The sequence below is a fragment of the Eubalaena glacialis genome, chromosome 12 (assembly GCF_028564815.1).
Source record: "Eubalaena glacialis isolate mEubGla1 chromosome 12, mEubGla1.1.hap2.+ XY, whole genome shotgun sequence".
Lineage (NCBI taxonomy): Eukaryota > Metazoa > Chordata > Mammalia > Artiodactyla > Balaenidae > Eubalaena > Eubalaena glacialis.
Genome location: NC_083727.1, coordinates 105,305,862 through 105,325,143, shown reverse-complemented (window position 1 = coordinate 105,325,143; position 19,282 = coordinate 105,305,862). Strand labels below are relative to the sequence as shown.

Here is a 19,282-nt window from a genome sequence, read left to right as displayed (position 1 = left end):
CCATAAAGAAACAAATTTTCATCTCTTCAAGAACTGTGCTTCCAGAAGATGGATAAACAACAACAAAGCCTGGGTGGGGTGAGGATGCTATGTGGCCAGCCAGGCTCCTACTGCACCTCAGTGATTCTCTGCCATCTGCCAGCCTCACAGCACCCATCGTTCAAAATTACAAATTATACTTTCTCACAGACCTGGATTCCTCAGGGGATATGGGGATATATGTATACGTATAGCTGATTCACTTTGTTATACAGCAGAAACTAACAGTGCATTGTAAAGCAATTATACTCCAATAAAGATGTTTAAAAAAAAAAAAAAAGGAAAGAAAAATTTTCAGGAACGTATGAAAGACGTAAAGGTCAGGGCATTGCCAGAGTAGATTCCACTCATGCTATGAACCGCTCTGCTCTGCTTTTCAGCCTCCTGCTGGGACAGGCATGCCCGTGATGCCTCAGCAGCCTGTCATGTTTGCACAGCCCATGAGGAGGCCACCCTTTGGAGCCGCAGCTGTACCTGGCACACAGGTCAGTTTTTAAATGTCCCACAAAAGAATGACATTACTTTATAAATGTAAAACTGTCATGTGACAGACTGTTTAAAAATGTTTTTACCTGATACAGTCTTCATACCTGTTGCTTCAGAAGTAAAGGGAACATGGAAGAGAGATGAGCAATAGTGTGACATTTGGAGGAAAATGATGGAAATAACTAACTGTCCTAAGGTCCCTCCATTCCTCTCCTACTTAATTCAGAATGGTTCCTGAGAACTACCAGGTGTTTAAAGTATCCAGACATTTAGTCCGGAAAAAATGAGCAGCTCTGATCCATACTCTTATTATGTGTTCCCAAAGTTAGCCAAACGGAAAGTTAGGGACACAGTCCTCCAGATTGCCACGTTTGCCCAAGACTAGTAACACAAACCAGTGAGTTTGCCAAACTGCAAAGCCTGAGGGAGCAGTTCCCACAAGGCTGCCCTCACATCAGACCCTTCAGGTCCCAAGGGCGACCCTCACTTCCAACCACCTGCCTACAAATTTGAGGGTTCCCAGGACCATCCTCAGATTAGACAGTTTTCCAGAATGACTCATAGAACTCAGGGGAGCACTAACTTTATGATGACAGTTTTAGTGTAGTAAAAAGATGCAAATCAGATCCAGCCAAAAGAAGAGATGCGTAGGGCAAAGTCTGGGAGGGGCCCACACATGAGGCTTCTTTGTCCTCAGGGATGCATTACCCACCTGGCATCAATGTGTGAGGATATGCAAGCCGTACTGCCAACCCAGGAAGCTTACCTGAGCTTCAGCGTGCAGAGTTTTTATTGAGGTTTCATTAGATAGGAATGACTGATTGAGTTCAATCACATGGGAAATAATTCAGTCTCCAGCCCTCCTCCCTCCCTGAAGGTCAAGCTCATATCCTGTGGCCCAAAGACTTAACTCTGTAATCACATGGCTGGTCTTTCTGGCATGGCTAGCCCCCCACCCTGAGTCATCTTGTTAGCATAAATTATCAGGTGTGGTTCCAGACACCTGCCCTGAATAATAAAGACATTCCTATCACTCAGGACGTTTCCAAGGGTTGAGAGGTTACCTACCAGGGTCCAGGACAAAGGGCAAACCTCTCTTTAGATGAGACCAAATTTCTTACTGCACAATGTGCTACCTTCATTTATGAAGATGCTAAAATATATGCACTTGGTTGAACTGTTTTGCTGCTAATAGTGATGTTCATACTGATGAATCACCCTTTCTTTATTCCTCTTATAAATTGCCTGGCCAAAGTGAAGGTATATGTAGAACCAAAGAGGTCACTGTGAGAAATTGATTTAGATGGAGACAGAACATTGTAACTACTGACACCATGCTGAGCAAACCAAAACACGTGGCTCAAATGTATTTTAAGGACATCAGTAAATAGTTTCACTTCTATAATGTTTTTAATTTACCACACGGGTATTTATATTGTTTCAGCCAAGGAATCCTACTGTGAACTTTCTGAGTGTACTCTAATCCCCTTTCCTTCCTTGAATCATTTCTAAATTCATTTTCTACCTGTTCCCAAAATTTGCTTTCAGCTTCTTTACTTGAACCCTCAAAAGCCATAATGACCAGGAGAGAGAATGGTGGGTGTCCAGAGAGATGAATTTACAATGTAAGAGACTCTAGCCTGCAAGGCCATAGCCAAAGCACTGGCTTCATGAGAAATCTTCTGTTCTGCTCTCATACTAATGAATGCTGCCTAAAGTTGTTTGGAGGGAGTGGGGTGCTAGTGAGGAAGCTTTTAGGTGTAATAGTTGGTTTTAAATTTAATCTAGATATATTTAAATTCTAAGAAGGGTCTCATTTATTGTGAATGTCTCCTTGATGGTTAACTATATCCATGACTATCTACCACCGTTTTGAAAAAAAGGAAAGATGTTCCTATTTTTAAGAACTTGGAAGGATGTTGTTGAGATTTTTAAAAGTCATTGTATTTGGTGTGCTGAAAGCTTTAGAAATAAATTAATATAATTTTATTATTTAAGGTAGTTTTTCTGTGTGATACCAGTGTTACAGAGCATCAGTTTGTTTACTTAATTCAAAGAATGAAAATGAAAAATAGATGATGTGATGAAAGCACAGTGTTTTCATCATTTAATTGAATTTCTGGTAATTTAGGAAATGGTATGCCATACTTACACAATATTTAGATTGTATTTCCTATATCAGAGAAGAAGCATAGCTGATTATATACTAGATAAGAAAATAAACATGAGTTGGTAGCTTTAGAAAACAAAACAGTTTTTCATTACTGATATGTGGACTATTCCACTATTGCTCAGTTGGTTAGTATCACAATGTTGTCATATCACCTAATTATTAATTGTAGACCAGTCCTTGAGTTTCTTATCCTCCAAACAACTTTGACCCTTACCCCAGTCTTTCTATGAAATACGATCCCAGTTTTAAAAATGGAAATTTGACTGATAGATACTACAGTCAGTCAATAGTTCATGGACATAGGAACAAATCTGAAACTTCTTACTTCTGGAGCTTTGTTTATGGAACCAATGAAAACATACATCCGTGCCCTGCAATCCCAGGTCTCTGAGGTTTCCATCCTGTTAGAAGCATAGGAAATTAATTAGACTCAAAGGATACATGTCAGTTATTGCTCTGTGTAAATTCCATGACCTTTTCCAAGGCCTTGGACCCTAACATTCCTGCAAAAGCCTGTTCCTAGAACTTACGTCTGTCACACAGTGAAATAATTTAGGTATTCACTAAACAGAAATAAGAAAATTTTTTGTTGCTTTTGCTGCAGGTTTAGTATGATGCTTCTCTATAGTCTGTAATAATTAGTCCTCTCTACAAGCTGGATAGGCAAGATTGGAATTAGCGACATTCATAACTAGGAGACTATTTGCTCATCTGAAACTAACAGTGCCCCCAAACTTGACGGGTTTTCACTTAAAATACTTTACATGAAATCCTAGTATATTTAGCTGATATTTTTAAATAATTTCTTAAGTAACTTTCTGCAAGCTGTTTTCTTCCCATTTTTCCTTCACACTCACTCTCACTCTAAGAGAAGTCATTTATATTCCTTTATTAGTTTAGTGGTACTAATAACTCAAAGTAAAATGTTTTGAATAGAGAAATTGTTTGGGTTTGTTTTTTTTTTTTTTTTTACTGTATATTCATAATAGCTTTAATGTGACTAGTTTTTCACATCTTCCCTAACTAATATCCATATTGTTCTACCAGAGTCCTCAAATTTTACTTTGGCTAGATTTGATGTCAAAGAATTTCAAGAAAGCCAATATCCTTTGAAGTGTGTTTATAAATCCAAAATCTAAAACAACACAGTGACTAAGTAGAACAAAGTAGATTTTGTAAACTTTTAGCCATCTAATCTTCTGCATGTTTGTTTTCTGTGGTATGTGCTCGGCCTAATGCTTATCTATCTCTCTGTTTGCTTTCTGTTTCCACTATCTTGGGCTGGCTTTTCCCCCCTTAGCTTTCTCCAAGCCCTACACCTGCCACTCAGAGTCCCAAGAAACCTCCAGCAAAGGACCCATTAGCGGATCTTAACATCAAGGATTTCTTGTAAACAATTTAAGGTATCTAATATTGAGCTTTTCCTGTGGGCTTGTAATAATGACCTATGCTATGCTGAGCTATTTTATTAGGTATAATATTTGTACTTCTGTGTTTTTAATACATGTATATAATAATAATAATTTGAATGTTTATGCTTTTTAAATCAATATTGAAAGCTATCTTTATCAATGATTTTTTTAATCTTAATTTATAAAACTAAGAGGGAGAGAAACCTCCAAATTGTCCTTACACTGGAAAGCACAAAGATTATACTGATAAAGCAAAAAGTTGCCCAAGCTACTACATAAATTAGAAAATTACCACTTCATTCCATGATGACTGGAATTTATAGAAAGGTAACATTTATAATACTTCATTTAGAAATCGTCTAAGAATATATTTGGCTACAATAATTGTAATTTTATTTTGCTTATTCTTATGTGGCCTCATCAAATAAAGCTTAGATTATTATCCTTGTATTTCTGCATTCAAGCAAAATTTTAAATTTCTAACATTCTAGTTTTAAATTTCTAATGTAATTTATGAAATTACATTATGACTAATAGTGGACTTACAGAAGAAAACTGATGAAGGAAAAGGGTTTATTACTAACCCCAGCACCTAACACACTGGGTAGGTTCTCAACAAATACTTGCTGAATGTGGATGAACAGTAGTAATGATGCTTTTCATTTACATGGTATTTTTCGTACTTGCCAGTCATTAACTCTTTGACCATCTCTGTAGAAGATCAGACCCTGCGAGATAAACTAGTCAGATACTTTTGCCTCCATTTCACAGCTAAAGAAACTGTTCCTTGGCATTAAGTGATTTACCCAAGGTCACACTGGAAGAGCAGTTAAGAGTGTCGAAGCTTTTGGACCCCCGTCCACTGTTATTTTTATCGTATATCTACTACCTATATTTTTTTAAACTTTCTCAAATGCCTACTAAGATTTTTGTGCATTCCTGCCTTATTAGTTTTTTCTTCATACAAAATTAATAAATAATTTATCATTTTAAGGCCTTGGCATCTCAGCCAAGTAATTCTCCTTGTGCCCAACTTTTCTGTCCCACTTTGGTTTGGATTGGGCTGAGGTAGGCATCATGTAGGCCTAAGTAAGACAATGAGCACTTATTTCTTAGCAGCTGAAGTTTCAGGAATGACCGAGGACACTGCAGGAAGCAGCCTTTTATCTGCCTTTTATTCAGTAATGTTGCTGTCAGTCTATGCAGGAACTCTGGTAAGGACCTGAAACGGAGATGCTTTAGACAGTCCCTGCCCTCAGATTCACAGTCCAAAGAGGGACAGATACAGACTATGTTATGAAGAAGAGTTACCCCCATGGCTAAGCCTGAAGACCCCAGGAAAGTTTTCCTGGCAGAGATGATGAAGCGTGGGAGATAGCCAGGGTGACTAGTGGGGGGTGGCATATGTGAAAGCTTTGAATCGCCAGGGATGTCTCCCCTCTATTCTGTTCTGTCACTTGTGCAACTGTTTAGTGGCTCCTTGAAAACCATAACTGAAAAGGACCAAAAAAAAAAAAAAACGGAGTCCCTGCCCTTCCCCCTTTTTTTCACTGCCCTTTTTTTAAGGTTAGCTGTTGTTAATTGGTACTGAATGTCTTGCTAAGGTTTCTAAGTATCCAAATTTCAAAATCTTGCCGGTAGAATTTTCTTATCTAAAAATGAAGCTGTACATTGAAAGTTTTTTTTTTTTTCCTGGATGAAATTTTAAGCTTGTTTTAAAGAATTGTGAAAAGTATATAAATGTGACTTTGGTAATACAAAAACCTTTGGTGTTAAGATTTTCATTGTAACGGCAAAGTAAAATTGCAAGGAAGGTAAAATGTTTGAGGAGTACGTAGTATTGTTTTCTAATTCGAGTGCTTTTTATCTTTACAGCTGCAGTTTTTGTGACTGAATAGGAAAAAAAATAATGAGTTTGGACACTTCAAATAAGACTGATGCTCAGAGTTTCAAAGGGAGCCACCAGTACCAATCCCAATGCTTATACATAACTTCTCTTCCAAAATGTGTAGCACAGCTGTGAAAGTGAACATTAGGAATGTGTACTACCTTAGCTGTTATCCCTACTCTCAAAATTGTAGTGTATATGGGTTCTTTGTGTGTTGTACGATGTAAACAATGAATGGATGTTTCTAATGCCTTTAGTGCTTTTCTGGACCTCACCCGTGGATGGATGATGCAGCTGTTGTGTGGTGAGCCATTTGGAAAGACGTGTCTGTGTTTTTGAAGGTTTCAATGTATATATAACTTTTGGACAAACCTAAACTCTCCCCATAAATTCTCTTTTCTTCTGTATGTACGTTACAAACATAGTGTGATGATATCAGATAGTAAGGAAAACACTCTTAAATATACAGAACTTTTTTCGGTGTGGAGTACACTTTTCCAATCACAGGAACTTCAGCTGTTGTGGGAAATGTTTATTTTTGTGGCATTGTATATGTTAAGAACTTTTATTTTAAAAAAATATAAAGGTTAATGTCCATAACAAATATTTCTCCTCGAAGCTACCTTATCAAGAATGAAAATCATATGGGAAGAATTCCATATTCAATCACTGCTATATTAAAATATATATTTTAATTATATTTGACAGGTTTTGCATCTAAATTGACCTATTTGTTCAGTTTTGACTCAAGGTACTGAAAAGTGAAGGGTCCATTTCCGTCATGTCCATGAAAATGCAATTAGAAATGTGCTATTCAAGTGATTATAAAGGCACCCCAAGGTATAACTGTAATTTAAAGATTACTGCAAATATTTTTATTTTCTTGTGGGTTTTATGTACATCTGTTAATTTAGTATTTCTTTATGTGTTCTGTAGAGTAGTGTTCTTCCATCCCTCAATTGAGCTCAAAGTAGGTTTTGTTGTACCATTGTGATTAGAATTTAAACTAAATCAGAGAATTGTATCCTTTACTGTACATATTGTATTCTTTAATTTTTAAGTTGTTGTCATATTGTCTGTGCTGATGGCTTGGCTTAAGATTTCGATGCATAAATGAGATCACTGTTGATCAGTGTTGCTAGTGGCTTGGCAGTTCTTCGTTAAAGCATATTGGGTTGGAAAGGTGTTTGCCTTTTTTTCAAATTATTCAATAGATGTATGGTACCATTTAAAAGTGGTTGTATCTGAATTTACTGTGGGGATAACATACACTGTAATGGGGAAAAATTACCTAAAACCAATTTCAAAATGGCTTTTCTTTGTATTTCAGTTTAAAAACCCAGTGCATGTATGCCCTCTGAGATGCAATAAACACCTTGAACAAAGAAAATGCAAACATAATCTTTCTCTTTTGATTATTTCTTAGGGGAAAAAGTCTGTTTCAGATGACACACATATCATATACAAAATATTGCAAATGTTAAAACATTTAGGATGAGAAATGCGGTCTGTGCCAACATAGTTTTGATTATTTTCCAATAAAGTAAAGACAAGGATAAAAAGAACAATTTTAATCAGCTGTCATTGAACTTGGGACTCCGTGGCTACTGCCAAATACACTGAAATTCCATATTCCAAAAAAGAAAAGGATGAACTTTCTTTTAAAATATGCAGTTAAATTCGTATAATAGTTTTGCAAGAATTCTCTGTGGAAGTTGAAGAATTGTATGATTTTAGGTAATAGTTTACAGTACTCACACACTTGCATGCACAGATACTCGGACACAAAGTCTAGATTAGCCAATTTTAGTAAAATTGGATGACTTGATGCCTATAACTAGATTGTTACAGTGTCTCAAAAGGTAGTCCAATCTCAAATAGAAGTATTCCTCAAATAGAAGCACATTTCTATTTCTAAAATTGTCTTTCCCTTAGTTACCTAGGATTTGTATCTTGAGAACTAACTTTCAGAAGCTAGTATCTGAGTATGTAATGTGATTTTTATAGATTACATTTTGATCGTATGTTACTTTGCGGGCATATTGTAATAAAAATGTGTTTCAGATTGTAAATAATTTTAAGCTTAATATTGCATTTTTAATATGCTTTTTTCCCTTCATTGAATGACCCATGTGGTATAAATTCTTAACAGGAGAAGCTACAACAGCATTATTTTTAAATTGGATGCTGGAACCTTGCTGTGGTGAGATTCTTGATGTCCTTGGGTGGGGAATTGTCTTATAGATGAGATGCCGGATCAGGTCCTCTGCTCAAACTATTTATCTCTCTGGAGAACTTTCAACACAGGTCCATTTTACCCGCGGTGTTCTTCCTCGTGGTGCTCATGCCTTTCCTGCCTCTCCTGAGCTCCGCATGCATACACACGCGAGCACAGTATTCAGGGTGTGACCACACCACTGCTCACACAAGGGGTCGCTTTGCTGGCCAGCACAGGGCCCTCTGCCTTAATTCCCTCCCTCAATCCCACGAGTACATTAGTTCTTTTTTTTTTTAATTTTTATTGGAGTATAGTTGATTTACAATGTTGTGTTAGTTTCTGCTGTACAGCAAAGTGAATCAGTTATACATACACATATATCCACTCTTTTTAAGATTCTTTTCCCATATAGACCATTACAGAGTATTGAGCAGAGTGCCCTGTGCTATACAGTAGGTCCTTATTAATTAATCTATTTTATAATACTATGTATATGTCTTAGAGGTCTTTTCACTTACTTGGATACTGCTGGGCTGTTGTATTTCTGATGACTAAAGAATAAATCTCATATAGTGCAGTTATTGTCAGATGTTACTAGAGTTTGAATAGCTCTCCCAGCTCATTGCAATGGAAGCATTAACACCAATTGAAAACCCATCTTGAGTTGAAGGTTTGAATTACTTTATGGTGTAATGATTAGAACAAGTGGTTCTCTCAGTACTGAAGTGTCTCCTTTGTTCTCTGTCTTTCATGTTATTTGTTGTGCTTTTTAAAAAAAGAATAAAGACCAAAGACTTCTGGGGAGGAGTCATGGGGTTCAGAAGAGGAAGAAAGGAGTGGACATGAAAAAAATACATGAGAACTTGATTCACAGAAAGATAAGATGTGCAAAACCCTCTGTCTGCCTCTTAAATAGGCACACCTTTAACAGTAGATCTCCAAATTTTTGAAGGTGGAGAAAGGGCATGGTCTTGTAGCAGTAATGACAGTGCTTCTTGTGTGGAAGTAGTTGATGAAACTCAAAATGTGTGTTGTCTTAGTTGAAAAGTCACGTTGGTCTATACTTTTGAGGCAACAGGCTTTGTGGTAGTTTGTTATTCATCCTCTTCGACTGTAAGAAAACTTCTGTTTCTCATAGCCTTGCTGACAGCACATTTCACTACTGGATACATCATTCGGGTCTCCTGTATGAGTGGAAATGTATGAGGGAGCAAGGTTTCGTGACTTAGTGATATGGTCATTAACCTTAGTTAAACTCTCAGAGCTGCAGCACTAAATCATCCAAGTTCATCTCCACTTATGACATGCCTCGTCAAACAATTCTGAAAGAGGAAGCCATGCTATAATTGATTCCATAATTAGGTATTCTGTATCTGATCGCAGAACAGAGATTTTCAAACTCTTTGTCTCAGAACTAAATTTGAACTTTTTTTCGCCGCGCCGCGCGTCATGTGGGATCTTAGTTCCCCAATCAGGGATCAAACCTGGGCCCCCGGCAGTGGAAACGTGGAGTCCTAACCAATGGACTGCCAGGGAATTCCCTGAAATTTACTGAGGACCTCCAAAAGCTTTGTTTATATGGGTTATGTCTGTCAATACTTACTATGTTAGAAATTAAAACTGAGAAAATTTTAAATTTTTGTTTAAGTCATTTTTTAAAATATGAAAACTATTCTATATTAACATCAATAAAATATTTTTATGAAAAATTCCAATTAAAAAAAATTTGGAAGAGTGGCATTGTTTTGCTATCTTTAATCTCTTTAATGTTAGACTTAACAGAAGACAGCTACATCCTTATATCTGCTTCTGCATTCAATCTGTTGTCATATCCCATGTCATGCAGTCACTGGGAAATTTCACCATGAGCACAATTGTGAGAAAATGAGCATCCTAGTATTATTATGAAAACAGTTTTTACCTCACAGTATTGTTATAAAAATAACTTTAACCTCACAGACCCTTCGAAAGGGTCTCAGATCCTCAGGAGTCCCCAGACCACACTTGGAGAACCACTTCTTTAGATCTGAAAGAATTGTTCTCATGTTCTTTGAAAGAGAGAAAACATTTACTAGTTAACAGATTGCATCATTTTCTGTGTGTGTGAACAGAATAACCCTACCACCACCATGTGTCTTGTTCAGTGTCTGAACAAATGCCCTCCTCCACCAACCCCACATTACTTTTTAAGCAACTTTGAGACATGTACAGGAATGGGAATTCTGTGTCAGACTCCACAGAAGGGCATCCCTGCTCAACCACCCACTGTTACCTTAGGCAAGTTACATACGTTCTCTAAATTTGTTTTCTTGTCCGTGGAAAAGAGAAAATTTCTATCTGTGTACTTACTCTTCAATGAGATAATCCATGGAAAATGCTTGGCACAGAGATAGTGCCCAATAAATAACTGCTGTTGTTACTTTTAGAATTACTATGGCTGTTTTTGCTATAGATTTTGTCATTTGTCTATGATTGTAAGAACACTAAAGGATGGAGAAGATGGAAGTATAAAAAGTAGTCAATAATAGGAATATTCCTTAATAAAGTACGATCACCAGAAGTACTAAACGTGTTTTAAAGTTTCATCAACATAAGTGCCTGTTCCACATATAAATACAGCTCACAATTCAACACAGAGCCAGAGGATGAGGTATCTGAGCAGGGTACAAACAACATCTACCACTGAGTTCAACTTGATTCCCTGGAGCCTCTTCGTGGGCACAGTTTCCAGTGTCTAATGACACTTTTTAAGAACATAAATGAAAGATACTGATATGAAAGGTGCTTTGGGCCCATAATAGAATTGTTGCCATTGGCCAAAAGTGTTTCTACGTGGAGATCAGATATCTTTAAAAAATACACTTTAATAGTGATTTTTTTAAAAATAGGAGAAATATTTAATGAGTATTTGACAGAGATGGAAGGTAAAAATATCCAGAATGGACATAGTATGTGCAGGTTGCAACATTGAGGACTGGAGTAGGGAGATAATTTTGAAAAGAAGCCTACAGCAGCAAGAGACTATAGCCTAGGACAGAACCCAGGCCTGCAGACAGCAGACCACAGGTGAGTAAGACCTAGAAGGGCCCCCTTCCAACAAGGGGAGGGGGAGACAGTCTTCTTTTAGTGATCGTGTTCTCTGCTGTTAACCCACTCTTTAATGCTAAATTCATCTCCAGATACCCAAACAGCCCGTGGTTCATCTCTCTCCTTCAGAGTACGGAACATCTTTGGGGTAAGTCAACTAATTTTGTAATTAATAATTGTGTTTGTAAAACCTAAACAGGAAGTTAAAACTTACAGCCTGAAGTGACTTACAAATCTGTGCCAAGGAAATTTAGAGTTATTTTTTAAATCACCTGCTATTTTGGATCACATGGCTTTTGGCACTCTATTGAAAACAGGACATGCAGTTGTGACCATGTGTGTAATATTTTAGATGTAAATTTGGGGCCAGATTTTTAAAAAATCTATCTCTTCTCACAGGGAAAAAAAAAATATATGGCTTCAAAGCTACACTAAAAGGAACATTTAGTTTAGAACAGAGACAAAAGTGTTCCTATTTGATTGGGTTCAGAACAAAATATAGTCACATAACTGGCTAGTTGGTGATGTGTTAACTAATGGGTTAGTTCACTGTAAAATCACATAATGTTTATAACTTAACTTGTTGCTTTATGTCTAGGTGTTATCAAACTTATTGATAAATAGTCTACAAAAATGTTTAACAAACATGTCTAAGAGTGAACTCGTTATCTGTTTACCTCAAGCCTGGTTTTTCTGTCTAGGTTGGTGGTCTCACTGTCTACCTAGTCTCCCAAACCAGAAAGTTGGTGTGACATTACACCCTCAATTCTTCTCCCCTATATTCAGTGAGCCACTAAGTACACTGAACATTCTGCTCTCGGAATGCCTTACAAGTTGCCCTCTCGTGCCATTTCTGTGGCCACTTTCTTAGGACAGTAGCTCTTTACTGGGCTCTTTGCCTCTAGTCTAATCCCCACCCAAACTCACCCCAATTCAACCTACATGGTTGGCCAGGTTTCCCTTTCAAAATTCTCATCTGATGACATGACTTTTCCCTGACTTCAAAACCTGCATGTAAAGGTTGAAGTCCAAGCTCTCTAGCATGGCATTCAAGTCAAACGTCTATTCAAGGCTAGAAGTCTAGTTTGGAGCCTCATTTCTTGCCATTCCTCGCCACTAGCAGGAGCTAACCTCTCATGGCAGCAACCCCCAACACTGCGTCCTAAACACACAGGACAGTGTCACACTTCCATACTTTTGCACAGGCTGTTTCATCTCCTGTGGGTGCCCTCCACTCCCCCAAGCTCCCCACTGATAGGCTGGCAAACTTCAACGCATCCTTCAAAACCCAACTGAGGTATCACCTCCTCTAGGAGACCTTTCTTTTCATCACACTGCCCACCCCAATAGAGCTGATCCTTGTCAAATGTATTCCTTCAGCACCTTGTACTTGCTTCACCTTTTTCACAATATTTTTTAAACATGTGTCTGACTTCCTTACTATATTATGAATTTTTTGAAGAAGGGTAGAATCTAGTACTTAACTCTATATCCTATGTGCCTAAGATTAGACTCAATAAATGTTCGTTGAACTATAGTGATTTGATCTAACCTATAGTGTAAGCAGACCGTGAATAAAAAAAAAAAATTATCTCATTTCCAGGAAACAAGTAAAATTGGATTTTGTCCCTGATTGTAAAATGATTGCCTATGTTCAGGAGTTTTGTAAATTTGACTCATTTCTTACCATCATAAAACAGAATTTGACAGTGTTATTGCTAAAATGTGTTTCTGCTTTATAAAAATACTGAAAAGAATACCATCTATGTGTCTGATAGTTTTACCACCACTTTCCTTACCAAACTACTTAAGATAGTTTATAGGAAAAAATATAAAGATAGGTAAAACGGAGAAAACATTTTATTGGGGAGAAAAAGACAAACATCATTGTGCACAGAAGGAAAGTGTAGGAGCTGGAGGAACAATTAATTTAGGGAAGATAGGTTTTCATGGTGGTTCCCAAATCAAGCTAAATTATGATCATCATAATTCCTTGGAGAGCTTTATCAAATATAGATTTCTGGGCCTCCCTCTTAGGGGCTGCAAGGTAGATCTCAGTGGGGCGCTGGAAGCAATCTTTCTAAAATAATTCCCTAGGTCATTCTGATGAGCAACCAACTTTGGAAACCACTGAAATATCATAAATCTGGTGGATTCACAGGGTGTAGCTCTATTTGAACGTTATAGATAATTCCAGCAAAAGAGAAAATTTCTGAAGTCTTCAAAATAGGAAAGCCACAGAGAGTATTTTGTCTCATCTAGTCTAAAATTTGAGACATGTAGTTCCTAGTCATAAAAAGGTGGTTCCTATGGCATTATGATACATTAGCTTCCACCAAAAACCAACCTTTCATTTGGCGGGTATGTGCAGGAAAGATGCTGGACCAATGAGCGCCCAGGACATCTGTCCATGGAGCCACATCAGCCACGTACCATCTACAGGAAGTGGCACCACTGCCTATTGGGTGGGTACAATGGTGTTGCTTATTTTCCCAGGCCACAAAGAGAGCCTTTTAAAGTAAATGTTCCAAGTACAGTGGCAGAATACTAAATTTGGTTCTGTCTTAGAAATAACACGCTTTTATCTTTAGGCAGTTGCTTGATAAAGTGGTAGTTTTGTTTGGCAGTAGAATCTTGGCACCAAGCCCACTCTGATTTTTAAAAGAAAAAAAGAATTAAACAGCACTTTTGTAGGTATTGTAAAGAAAAACTGTTGAAAAACTTAAAAGGTGCATCTTCTAAGATTGTTAGCTGCAATTTTTTCCAACAACTGATCAACTTAAAGGAGTTTTGAGGGAGAAAATGAATGTGTCCTCTCAGATCTCTGTACTGTATACTAGTCTGTTCTTTTCTCCTGTATGCTGAGATCGATGTTGTTGTGTGATCTGGTATCTGGGTCAGTGGCTGTAGTTTAAATCCTAAGGAACGCAAAAATTGCAGTTTTTACTCCTGTCAATTAAGAGGAGAAGACCAGAACGTGCTTAGAACAGAAAGGGACTTCTCCTCATTTTCCAGAAGCCTCAGTCATCTAAGGATTACTCTTGGAAAGCCCCTGGAGGGCTTATCTAGCTGAGAAGAGAGTAGTTCCTTAATAGGCAGTTCTTAGAAAAACCTTGTGTTGTTGGCTAAACCCCAGGAAGCTGGAGGTTTAAGAGCAACATAGTGGTGGGAAGGGGAAGTTGACAGTTTCAGAAAACAAGAGTTGCAACACCCCAATCCTCCCAAAACGTGCACCAGCACACACTCACACTCACACTAGTTCTTCAGGGATGATTGATTGCTGATCTCTGCCCTTAGGAACTTCCAATCTTTCTTTCAATTATAGGAGGTAATTTCTATCATTTTATAATACTAATTACAATTATCAGCATATTATATTTGGTGACCATTTACTTCACTCAGGGCAGTCTACTAGGATTAGACAATTAAAGCTATTGTATTCCACGTCCTGAATTTTCTCCAATACACCAGAGTCGCTGTACCTGTGTGATGTGTTTGCATAAACTGGGTGCAACTGTATGGCTAATTCTCAACTTTCAATACACTCATTACCAGTCAAAATCACAAATATTTTAATGGTTAAGGATTTGGGGGTATAATAAAACATCTGGGAAAGATTTTTTTCTTGACTTTCGAGATGAGAATTTCATTTGGTACAGAAGCAAGTCGATTCTGTAGACCACTGATGTTTCTCTTAACAAAGCTTTAAAAAGTGTATGTTAAGCTTTTTTATGAAAAATGTTCTATAACACCTTACAAAACTCATACTGAACATAACTAAATTTTATATCAATTATTCAGCCAGCATTGTGAACATAACATACATTGGTAGGCTTTCACAAGCTAGTATGGGTCGCATAGCTACTAGCACCAAAACTCAATAGCTCTAAACAACTGTAATTTTGTAGTTTTTAATAACTGGTTTTTGTTGTTGTTGTTTTAGTAGTTTAGTAGTCTGTCTGCATCTTCTCTCTCAGGCTGTCACTTTTGGGGACTGATCTAGACTTGCCTTGACAGCTGCTTTCAAGTATAGTTTAGGAAATGAGATAACCAAACTTGTTAAGATTATTTCCAGAGTAAAAGTAATTTCATGTCATCCGTTTCAGTTATCAGAGGATAACATTTGGGGCTTAATATTTTTGTTATATTTTGGATACTTGAACTTACCAGCAAAGGAAATTCTGGGTAAATGAGATGATAATCGTACGGTATATTACAAATCACTGATGAAGCTGAATGTAAAATACAGAGACGAGTAAAAAAAAATGAGTAGTAGTTATGCTGAGCAAAAGGCTAAAGGAACTTTCCAAACTCATCTGTATTCACTTGTGTGAACAGTTTCCAGAGTTTTGCTCTTATCTGTGCCACATGTGTGAGAGTATATACTATACACATTTCAGTATATGAATGCATACACAGAGGATTTCAAAAGCATAAATGTGAGATTTACTACTAGTAAAACATTTACAAATATCGATTAAAATGTGATCATATTGTCTCAGTTTGGTAAAACCACACTGGAAGGCAGTAATGGATCATATGGTCACAGTGACTGGAATCTGGATTAAAGTAGACATTCTAGGCAGACTACTTGTCCCCAGGGCTTGAGAAAAGAGAATGAATTTTAACATGTTATTGGAAATTTTAAAATATTACTGAAACGAAAGACTTCAGAGGCAAGTTCTGAAGCAGAGATTATCTGATTAAATATTTACATGGCATGGGGGAAGGGGAAGCTGGGACGAAGTGAGAGAGTAGCATCGACATATATACACTACCAAATGTAAAATGGGTGGCTAGTGGGAAGCAGCTGCATAGCACAGGGAGATCAGCTCTATGCTTTGTGACGACCTAGAGGGGTGGGATAGGGAGGGTGGGAGGGAGGCTCAAGAGGGAGGGGATATGGGGATACACGACATTGTAAAGCAATTATACTCCAATAAAGATGTTAAAAAAATATATTTACATGGCAGAGCAGGGGATGAGGCATAACTACAGGACCCTGGCACTCCTCAGTTTGAAGGCATTTTTATCAGAAATACCCGAACCAGTAGGGAACATGGCAAATGTCTGATTCCTATGCCATGCTACAATATTCTGATATTAAAATTCTCATTACAAATAAACGCCCCCATTATTTGAACATGTGCTATATACAATATGTGGTTAAGATAATACTTCTAGTATAATATTTTGGAGCCTTGTCATGCAGCACAGAGTAGATAATGCCCTGAAAGAGTAAGCCTCAAGGAATACTGGGTGTTATTTTTAGGCATGTATTTATCACCTCCTCTGTGCCAGGTATAAGCACTTGAGATAATGATCATGAAAGTGAGGAGAAGGAGATTGGTTGGCCTGGGCTTCCATTCATACCCCATTGCCTCGTTCCCCTGCTGACTGCTTTATTTTATGAGTTCCCTGGGCCTGGCCCAAGTTGCAACTTGTGGGTTTAGAATAGACACTTGTTATGGACTGAGTGTTTGAGTCCCCACAAAATTCATGTGTTGAAGCCCTATCCCCAATGCAATAGTATTGGGCGATGGGGCCTTAGGGAGGTAATTAGGGTTAGATGAGGTCATGAGGGTGGGGCCCTCATGCTGGGATTAGTGCCCTTGTAAGAAGAGACACCAAAGAGCTTGTTCTCTCTCTCTCTCTCTCTCTCTCTCTCTCTTTCTCTCTCTGAGAGCACACAAAGAAGAGGTCATGTGCACACACAGCAAGATGGCAGCCACCTACAAGCCAAGATCAGAGACCTCAGAATGAAACCTACCTTGCCAGACTTCCCAGCCTCCAGAACTGTGAGAAATAATTTTCTGTTGTTTAAGCCACCCGGTCTATGGTATTTTGTTATGGCATCCCAAGCTGATTAAGAATTACCTGGACTGTGGGTAAAGCAAACTAGCCCAGACTGGGATCAAAAGTTACTTTGGCCACCATGCTCTAGACAGTTTCACTAACTGGATCAAACTGCCAGTTAGTAAATACAGAAAGGAGTAGACAGGGAATTGCCCTCCTAGACTTTATTTAGAAAAAAAAACCATCTGAGGGTGATTTTTTTCCCCTTAGTTGAATGGCGAATCGATAAAGAATTGTGAATCTGCCTATACACTGACCCCATATAATGACAACATTATTTCACCACCAATTAGACCAAATATCCTAAATATCTCTGAACTTTATGATTTGGCCATTGAAGAAAGCTAGAAGAATCAGTTTATTAAAAAGATTGTTTTGGTTTGTTAATTAATTGGAGATTTAAAAACATCTCCAGTTTTTATAAAAATCAGTTTTGGTCAAAAATACTTTTAAGCCTTGGCAGAGACTTTTTAAAATCAGTAGGGCTTCCCTGGTGGTGCAGTGGTTAAGAATCTGCCTGCCAGTGCAGGGGACACGGGTTCAAGCCCTGGTCCAGGAAGATCCCACATGCCGCGGAGGAACTAAGCCTGTGTGCCACAACTAGTGAGCCTGCGCTCCAGAGCCCTCGAGCCACAACTACTGAGCCCGCGTGCCACAACTACTGAAGCCCGCACGCCTAGAGCCCTGCTCCGCAACAAGAGAAGCCACCGCAATGAGAAGCCCGTGCACCACAATGAAGAGTAGCCCCTGCTCACCGCAACTAGAGAAAGCCCACGCGCAGCAACAAAGACCCAATGCAGCCAAAAATAAATAAATAAAATAAATAAATTTATAAAAGAAAATTAATAAATAAAATCAGTAGCCAAAATATATGTTATAAGAAAACTGCATTAAAGAATGATGATGCTATTTCCAGGCTATTTATAGTTTTAGATCCACATCCTTCTAATGCCCAGCACTTGGTTCAATTGCTTTATCCCAATATTCTTAATTAACGATCACAGTTCATTTTTTTTTTAAATCAATTAATTAATTAATTTTATTTTTGGCTGTGTTGGGTCTTCACTGCTGCGCACGGGCTTTCTCTAGTTGCGGCGAGCGGGGGCCACGTTTCTTTGCGGTGCGCGGGCTTCTCATTGTGGTGGCTTCTCTTGTTGCAGAGCATGGGCTCTAGGCACATGGGCTTAGTTGCTCCGCGGCATGTGGGATCTTCCTGGACTAGGGCTCGAACCCGTGTCCCCTGCATTGGCAGGCAGATTTTTAACCACTGCACCACCAGGGAAGCCCCACAGTTCACTTTTGATGAGAGTAAACATTTGATTTAGTAGTGTAAGGCCAAAGAATTATGAGTAATTGAAATTGTCAACATTGGGTTAAAATGCAAGATAAACACTATACAATTTTTACAGTATGTAGCAAACTGACCTAACAATATAAAGCAATAAGTTATATTCCTGAATTAATTTTAATTACTAAACAATATTTAAGTAGTGAAAAGATTTTTCTTATTACTGGACAACCCCTCAAATGGAATGCTATAGAGGAAAATTAAAATCTAAATTATGGATTAAAGTATATAATCTTTATGGTCTCTTCTAATCCTGGGATTCTAGAAAATAAGAATTTCAAAGAATTCTTTGATCTACAAAGAAAAAGCATAATGATTTAAAGAAGCTGAAAAAAAAAAGGTAATGATTTGTGCACAACTCTGATCTTGGTCATACATATATTTAAATCTTTTTCAAAGTGAATATTTGGGATTTAACTAGAAGCATATCAAAAAAGGAAAAATGTCTCTTCTGCCCACAGTTATTGATTTAAGCAAGAAAAAACATAAGTAAAATGAAATATATTATTTGGGTAAAGAAAAAAATATAATTCTAAGTTTCAGTTGTTTTATAAATAGTTCTTTGAATTCACCCATTGATAAGTCTTTCTAAGCAATAAGTCAGTATCATCCTTTACACACAGTAGACAACATATGTGTGTGTGGGTATATTTGTTTAGCTAAGAGGATTCAAATTGATTTTCTATTTCAAATCTGATAAGCATAACAGAAGAAGTATGTGAAGTAAAACTTTCTGAGTAATGTAGTATATTTTAGTGGTCCTAAATAGGTCATA

General features: G+C 37.6%; 1 protein-coding gene across 25 annotated transcripts in view; it reads left to right on the top strand.

Annotated features, from left to right (window-relative positions):
* The window catches only part of SNAP91 (synaptosome associated protein 91), a 159,025-nt gene extending 154,934 nt beyond the window's left edge, over positions 1-4,091 (top strand). For all 25 annotated transcript variants that reach the window (XM_061207596.1, XM_061207595.1, XM_061207592.1 and 22 more), the window contains 2 exons: positions 420-524; positions 3,999-4,091. In XM_061207596.1, the coding sequence (XP_061063579.1) occupies positions 420-524; positions 3,999-4,091 (198 nt within the window). The remainder of the gene's footprint in view (positions 1-419; positions 525-3,998) is intronic.
* Positions 4,092-19,282: the final 15,191 nt, after the last annotated feature.